This window comes from Aulonocara stuartgranti, assembly GCF_965226115.1.
Source record: "Aulonocara stuartgranti genome assembly, chromosome: 20".
NCBI classification, from domain to species: Eukaryota; Metazoa; Chordata; class Actinopteri; order Cichliformes; family Cichlidae; genus Aulonocara; species Aulonocara stuartgranti.
This window is the reverse complement of record NC_138956.1, coordinates 30,418,014-30,426,165: the sequence shown is the minus strand read 5'-3', so window position 1 is coordinate 30,426,165 and position 8,152 is coordinate 30,418,014. Positions and strand designations below refer to the sequence as shown.

Here is an 8,152-nt window from a genome sequence, read left to right as displayed (position 1 = left end):
CCAAGCACGACATCCCGGTGCATTTCAGACCCAGCAACACGCTCAGACAGAAACTGGTTCACCCGAAAGACAAAACTCCAAAACACAGACTTAACAATGTGGTGTACGCTGTACAGTGCAGCGAGGAATGCCCAGACCTCTACATTGGAGAAACCAAACAGCCACTTCACAAGCGTATGACACAACATAGAAGAGCCACCTCCACAGGACAAGACTCAGCAGTCCATCTGCATCTAAAGGACAAAGGTCACTCTTTCGAGGATGCCAATGTTCACATTTTGGACAGAGAGGACAGATGGTTTGAAAGAGGAGTGAAAGAAGCCATCTATGTCCACTGTGAGCGACCATCTTTGAACAGAGGCGGTGGTTTACGACACCAACTGTCTGCCATCTATAATCCAGTTTTGAGATCCCTTCCCAGACGCCTTAACGCCCACTCACATCCTGGGCCATCTGACATCAGGAATTCGCATGATAAGGTGGGGCCAGGTTTCACAATGAACACACCCGAAACTCTGGCTGATTGGGACCCACACCCAGTTTCACACCTTGGCTCAGGCGATTAGAGGATCATCAGGGGGTCCTTTGTCCCTCTTTGGGGGGATACTCCCACTAGGTTTAAATCTGGGACTCTCCTATTTGACCTTAGAACTGAAGAAGCTTCTCGGATGAGAGGTGAAACGTCTTCAAGCAACCTAAAGAAGTCCAGACGCTTTTCTTTGCAAGCTCCTTTGACTACGATGACCTGGATGACTGAGAACCTTCACAGATTTATTCTCTAATGTTTCCTGGTCTCTGATTTGATGTTTAGTGTGGATCTTGTCTTTGTGAATAGTATTTTCCTTTCACTTCATGTTTTAGGTGTCTTTCATATCCACCACTATTTTTACTTCCACGTTTCCTGATTCTTTTTACCTGTCAATTAAATTTTATTTATGCAGCGCCAAATCACAACAACAGTTGCCTCAAGGTGCTTTATATTGTAAGGTAGACCCTACAATAATAGATACATAGAAAAACCCATCGATCAGATGCCCCCCTATAAGCAAGCAGTTTGGTGAAATGGGGAAGGGAAAACTCCCTTTTAACAGGAAGAAACCTCTGGCAGAACCAGGCCCAGGGAGGGGCGGGGCCACCTGCTGCGATCGGTTGGGGTGAGAGAAGGAAGACAGGACAAAAGACATGCTGTGAAAGAGAGCCAGAGATTAATAACAAGTAATGATTTAATGTAGAGAGGTCTATTAACAGATAGTGAGTAACGTGACCAAAGAAGAAACACTCAATGCATTATGGGAATTCCCCAGTACCCTACACCTATTGCAGCATAACTAAGGGAGGATTCAGGGTCCCCTGATCCAGCCCTAACTATATGCTTTAGTAAAGAGGAAAGTTTTAAGCCTAATGTTAAAAGTAGAGATAGTGTCTGTCTCCCGAATCCAATCTGGAATCTGGTTCCACAGAAGAGGGGCCTGAAAACTGAAGGCTCTGCCTCCCATTCTACTTTTAAATACTCTAGGAACAACAAGTAGGCCTGCAGAGCGAGAGCGAAGTGCTCTAATGGGGTGATATGGTACTACAGGGTCATTAAGATAAGATGTCCCATTCCTTTTCCATTTTCAGTTAGTTTTAGTCCTCAGTGTGTATACTCACTGAGTACTTTATTACATACACCTTTCTAACACTTTTTTCTTCAGAACTGCCTTAGTTCTTCATGGCATAGATTCAACAGATTCAACTGCTGGAAACATTCCTCTGAGATTTTACTCCATATTGACATGGTAGCATCACAGTGTTGATGCATTTGTTTGCTTCTTGTGAACTGTTGGGGCCATTAGAGTACAGTGAACTCAAAAAATTGGTACCTATGGTTATGGAAAACTTGGGCCCTCTCGCTACATTTGCCAAACCTTCTATCAGGACCCTTGGTGTAAATTTTGACTCAGCTCTGACTTTGGACACTCATGCTAACTTACTGGTTCACTCCTGTTTTTATCATTTAAAAAATATTGCTAAGCTGAGTCCCATTGTATCACGCTCAGAACTAGAAATGGTCATCCATGCATTTGTCTCATCTCGTTTGGATTATTGTAATTCTTTGTTCACGTGTTGTGTGAAGGCTCTGTGGATCGTCCGCAAGTTGTTCAGAACGCTGCCGCAAAGCTTCTGACCAAGTCTTCTAAATACTCTCACGTTACACCTCTTACTTTATGTTCAAGAAATCATTTTAAGATGATTAGAGTTTTGTGAAATGCTGGAAGCATGCATGTTGTATATGCCAAAGTCTGTTCTTAGCTGACAAGAGTGGGACCTGGTGTGGTCTCTGCTACTATAGTCCATCTACATTAAGGTTTGACATTGTACTTTCAGAGATATTCTTCTGCATATCTTTGTTGCAACGAGGGGTTATTTGAATTACTGCAGCCTTCCAACCAACTTGAAGCAGTCTATTTACTCCCTTCTGACTTCAGTCATCAACAACGTATTTTTACCCAGAGATCTGCTGCTCACTAGAAATTTTCTCTTCTTCAGACCACCTTCTGTAAACCCCAGAGATGGCTGTGTAGGAAAATCCCAGTTGGTCAGCCGCTTCTGAAACACTAACACCAACAACCATCCCATGTTCAAAGACACTTAAATCATCTTTCTGCTCAATTTTGATGTTCAATTTGGATAATAAACCTAAGATGTTTGTGCAATGTGATTGGCTGATTTGATATTTCCATTGATAAGTAGTTGAACAAGTGTACCTAATTAAGTCTTGATATACACAGCACTGGCTCTAGCTATTATCAGTAAACAAATGTTGGTCCAAACACACATTTGGCTTTAGCGCTAATTAGTCTTAGTTTTGCATTTAAATGCTACAAACACTGGCATTATGCAGTCATACATCTATGTATAATTTATAGTACACATAGTGTATTATTATTTCTTATAGCTTGAGACTTAACTTCAGTCTACTGTAAAGTGTTTTAATCAGTGTAGCTACGTCCTTTTTAATTACATAATTGCTTGTTCTTGTTGTGAAAATTTGAGCCTAAAGAAATGATCTTTACAGCTGTTTTCTTCTCTTGGTCACTCCCTGGGTGATTAAAATTGCTCTCAAATGACATATTTCACAAAAGAAACACACACAACACCAGTTGTTATATTAATATATGTTTTATTCTTCTCTATTTTTTATTATCATTATGTTTTATTTTCATATTTGCAAATCTTACAGGTCCTTTGTGCATGGACCTTTCATCACGGCACACACATTGGCACAACAAGATTGGTCAGAAATAGATAAATTCTAATCACACTTTAATAGCACACAATTTCATGACTTTTGCAAGGACTCGGGAAAGACATACTATAACAATAACAAATTTGATCTTTTTTTTCTGTACTGAAATCATAATTTTAAAAGTAGGATGTGCCAAAAGAAAACATAATAGTAACATGGACATTCTTAAATTCTCAAATGAACAAAGCATAAATAAACAAAAAGGAAAATTAAAAACATGAGATCTAACCATAAGATGTACAGCAGTTGAATAGAGCTCTGATGAATGTGATGAGTTTTGCCATAAAAGTGCCTCTAAAGCACAACACTTCCCCTAACATGAAATAAAATAATCTCTGTCTTTAAATAAGAAACTGCTGACAATATAAAAATACATGGCATTGTACTGTAGTTCATTAAATAAACCAACAATTCATATATAAAATATTATATTGACGTGTATAAAAATATGCCTTACAACTTTTTGAAAAGGGTAACAGCCGTAAGCTTTTTGTCTGCCACTTCAGAACACACAGTCGACCACAAAAATCCAACATATGTACAAACAATCAACCAATAAGCAGTCAGAACGCTATTTTGACAAAGAAAGTGAACAGAAGCTTCCAGTATCATATTAGTATGACTTTTTTTTTCTCTCTGACTTGACATATATATATAAGATACTGTGAGATTCAAGCAGTACTTGATGGAAATACTCAAAAAAAATAAATTAATAGAAAAGAAATATTCTGTCAATTATAAGTATGTTGATGTCAGTGTATCTTTGGAGAGAGGGAGAGAGGACGGTGAGGGAGACACTTTTTTTTCGAACGTTTGTGTCACATCACCTGCGTAACAGTATTTCAGCCCACTGAGATCAGAACAAACACAGGCAGTGTCAGCTATCCTAAAGTGAAAAGGGAAAATAAAAATCTACCAGAAAGCCAGGACAAGAGCCAGGGAATATAGAGATCATTCGGAGAGATACAGCTTGGATCACTGAGGCAGTTCACGGAGCAATAATGTGAGCATGCAGCGCGCCACCACACGACGCAGAGGACATTGCTGCAACTGTTGAACATTCAGGCAGATGTTACTGTTGCTACTGCTGGACTGTGAGAGTGTGTTTGTCTTGCTTATAGAGAGGACATTAACTGGTGTGTATTTTCCATAGGAAGTGGTTTATCCCTGCTCCCTCCTGTCCAGGCAGTGTCTAGCACAAGCTAAAGCCACCCCCTCTCCCCGTGCTCCTGCTCCTCCACCTCCTCCTCGCCCTCCTCCTTCTCCACCTCCTCCAGGCTGAGAGCAACCAGGCGGACTTGTCCCTCACTCGCCATCGCATGGTATGGTACCATCTTCGCTGGCACGTGAAGGCACGGGCGTGCCGAGCTCGTCTACGCACCAGCAGTGGCCACGCTGCATGCCCTTGGAGGAGCGGCACTGTGTGAAATTAAAGGAAAGAGAGGGAGATTTTTATAGGGAAAGAGCGCCGAGATAGAGGGTAGGAAAGGTGGTGAGGGAGGCAGAGAGAGAAAATGATATGTCATCATAGCGCAGTAGTGATTCTCTGAGCCCACAGCTGAGAGGCTCAGAGAGAGGTGTCAGTTATTCTCAGCCCCTGTGGTCACACACTAATCTGTGGATGCACTGAACAGAAAGCTGCAGTGGAGTGCAGCTCTGACACATGTACAGTAACACCAAGTCAGTGCAGCAACGAGACATTTTCCCATCACATAAGCTCAACAAAGTTCCACTGTCATGCCTCACGATAGCTCTACTGATAATGCTCTACCTGCTTTTTCCTGTAGAAGCCACGAGTGTCACAGTTGGGTATATAGATGTCGCGGTCAGACTGGAAGATTGTCAGCTCAAGACCCCTCAGGACGCTATTGAGCAGCTTGCGACAGGGTGCCTGAAAACAGCAATGCAGAGTGTGACTTCAAACACCGCCAGAGGCAAACAGAGAGAACCTGCCTTAATATGAAGAGTGGCAGTGGCAAGCTGCTATCCCCCCTCAGGTGATTGTGTTGGCAGAAATCCTCTTTGCAGAACACATGTCGATGTGAATCACTAAGGATTAGCTACGGTGATGCAGCATTCCAGCCAGAAGCAGAGAAAATGCACATTTCTATATATATAGATCAGATGTCACATATTGTATATCATTATATAACCATATTGTTATACAATGCTTTTGATTTTCAGGTCACTGAATGGTTTGAAGTGACTCTGCGTTTTTGTGTCACTTTGAGAAATTGAACTGTGCAATAGCCACCTAAATATGACCATTTAGGTGGCTATCGCATTCTACTTATAGCATCCATACTGGCTCAGACACTGCACAGCAAACCAGCTCACTAACTGAGAAATCTGTAGCGGCAGCGGCCGGCTCGAAACTTTCCTGATTCACATCATGCTCAATTAGTTCTGCCGCATAGCAGCACACACATCATGCACCATAATGCATGGCTTCAGAGCAGTGTGTGCGTGTGTGTGTGTGTGTACATGCCACTGCAACACCCCAAACGACAGAGAATCTATGGGAAGAACTGTGTAGATGCAGCTCAACATACAGCCATAACAGGGTTAGAAATGTCAGATTTTTAATGATTTAGGTGAAGATGGAGTAGCTTATCTCACAATAAGAGGATGAACTTACTTTTTCAATGTCACCACTGTGTGAAGGATGTGGACCTGAGAGGAAATGACACGCCGACATGAGAACATTGAAGCATGATACCGGTAAAACAGCACCCATTGTCAGATCATACACTATATACTTAAAATAATGCACTCACACTTTGTGATATAGCTTTGCTTCTTTTAGCGTAGTACATTAATGAACCTTCAGTAAGAGGACATGCATGTGTGCTGGCCATTTAATGAGAGACCTAATTTCTGTCAGTACGGCTCCTTTTCAGATAGTTAATCGCAGTATCTCAGTTTGAACAGTAGATGGAGATCACTGCAATAAAAAGCAGCTTGATCAGAATGTAGGTGACACTGTTACAGTTTTCACATTCATTCTAAATTCTCTACAGAGAAGCCGGCTTGTTGGACAGATCATTGTCATGCACCCTGTCACTGAAATGGATGGTAACAATAACACTTCATGGGTGCATATCTTCACTTACAGATCCCCCAAAATTGAAGAAAGCTCACACAAGGTGTAGTTTTCTCTTTGTTAATGTGATTGTGGTGATTTTCCACCATAAAAGGAACTGACATTTTCATCAACAGCGAAGCCAGAGGTGCTGCGGAACAGATGCCAGAGGTCTGCAAATTCATTAGTGGTGCACAAAATGCAACCAGGCTTAAATGCCACATACTAATTGTCCCTTCTTGTGCTGGTAAGTGACACAGCATCACATGCAATTTATAGCAATACTGGGGGAGGCACACTGTATATACACTAATGTGTGGCTGTCGCCATATATCCCCTTCAAATCAAGCCTATATGCAGTTGCCGTGCAAGCCCCTGTTTGCATCTGTAGGTGCGTGCCTATGTGATTTCATGCACGTGTGTGTGTAAATACAGTATCTTACCTGTGGGGTGGGGCCTCTCGGTGGGACTAGTCTTGCTGTACTTGGCGCAAATGCCCCTTCCCTGCAACAGAGCCTGGAGGGGGCTGTGCTCCCTTGGTGGGGGAACACAACGGAGCCCCTTGGCACAGGTCAGGGTGTACACACCACAGGGCTCTCCTTGGGCCAGCACTGACGTGCTGCCAGCAGCATTATGGTCCCTGGGGGGCCGACCTGCCCCCAGTGGATCCTTGCAGGAAGGGCAGACCTTGAAGGGACCCAAGCGGTTCGCCCCGGTCCATGATCCGCAGTGAGCAATGAGCAACAATACAACGGTTGTTAAGTTAGAAAGGATAGGCATTTTCTGTCCAGGTCTCAGGTTCTCCACACTGTCACTCTCTGTCAGTTAAATGTAGCTGATGCTATTTCTGGATGTATATTTCTCTCTCACTCTTACTCTCTTTCCCTTTCTCTCCTCTTTCCTCAGTCTTCCTCCCGCTTCTATACAGTAGCTCTCCTTGGTGCTTTGCCGGTCGAGAGTCCCCTGCAGTGCCAGATGAGACAAATGGAGATCGTGAGAGACACGGCAAAGCACCAGCTTTTAAAGATCTGAAAGGCGGTGATAGAGAGAGAGAGTGAGAGAGAGAGAGCACAGTTATGACACCTTCAGGGGCTGGGACTCAGAGAGAGAGAGGGAGAAAGAGAGAGAGAGAGGGAGGTGGCAGGGAGGGAGACAGAGCAAGTGGGGGGTGGATTATGTTCCTTTCAGAAATTATCAAAATCTCCCCACCCTTTCCTGGTATATACGAACACATTCATCTAGTCCTTCTTCTTCCACTTATGTTCAACATCACCCATGCATAAACAGTAGAAGTCACGTTCAGCCATTTGCACTTTTTCCAATGTCAGAGACCTTTCTGGAAGAACATTTGCCATGGTAACAAACACAAATGTATAGTATGAGCTTCCATCGGCGGCGCTGCCACTGCATTGTCATTCGCCACGACAAATGCACAGCTGTGTGTTCGCTCCTGCTCGAGTTCGGTTTGAGGTTATGACAGAATGTTTCCTGAGCAAACATGTAATCCTAAAACTGAGCTACACACCTGTAATACTCCGTCTTTCTGTCACACGTGTCAAAGTTCACAGAATGAGCTGGATTCAGAAGAAATACACCAAGAAATCCAGCGTGCTCATACACTGATGTAAGTTTACTCCACGCACCAACTGCGTGCATCAGCCTAATCACTGCCATGTCGGATATTGCATTACATCTAATCCAGTCTTTCATAAGCTGTTAAACCTCTAGATTATATTTCAGTAGCTATCAGATATTAAATGGCAGTTGGAGCTTTTGCTTGC

At 43.0% G+C, this 8,152-nt stretch overlaps 1 protein-coding gene across 1 annotated transcript; it reads right to left on the bottom strand.

Annotated features, from left to right (window-relative positions):
* Positions 1–4,365: 4,365 nt before the first annotated feature.
* igfbp6b (insulin-like growth factor binding protein 6b) lies at positions 4,366–7,620 on the bottom strand. Its single transcript, XM_082518572.1, has 4 exons — positions 6,815–7,620; positions 5,928–5,962; positions 5,061–5,180; positions 4,366–4,708 (listed from the first exon to the last, which is right to left on the bottom strand). Exons 1-4 carry the CDS (start codon positions 7,149–7,151, stop codon positions 4,595–4,597), a joined length of 606 nt encoding a protein of 201 aa, XP_082374698.1. The 5' UTR covers positions 7,152–7,620; the 3' UTR covers positions 4,366–4,594.
* Between the last annotated feature and the right edge of the window lie 532 nt (positions 7,621–8,152).

Coding starts and splice junctions, on each gene's coding strand:
- igfbp6b (XM_082518572.1), bottom strand. CDS start 7,151: ATGCCTATCCTTTCTAACTTAACAACCGTTGTATTGTTGCTCATTGCT. Junction 5,963..6,814: donor CGAGAGGCCCCACCCCACAG/GTAAGATACTGT, acceptor ATTTCCTCTCAG/GTCCACATCCTTCACACAGT. Junction 4,709..5,060: donor GCTTCTACAGGAAAAAGCAG/GTAGAGCATTAT, acceptor AATTTCACACAG/TGCCGCTCCTCCAAGGGCAT.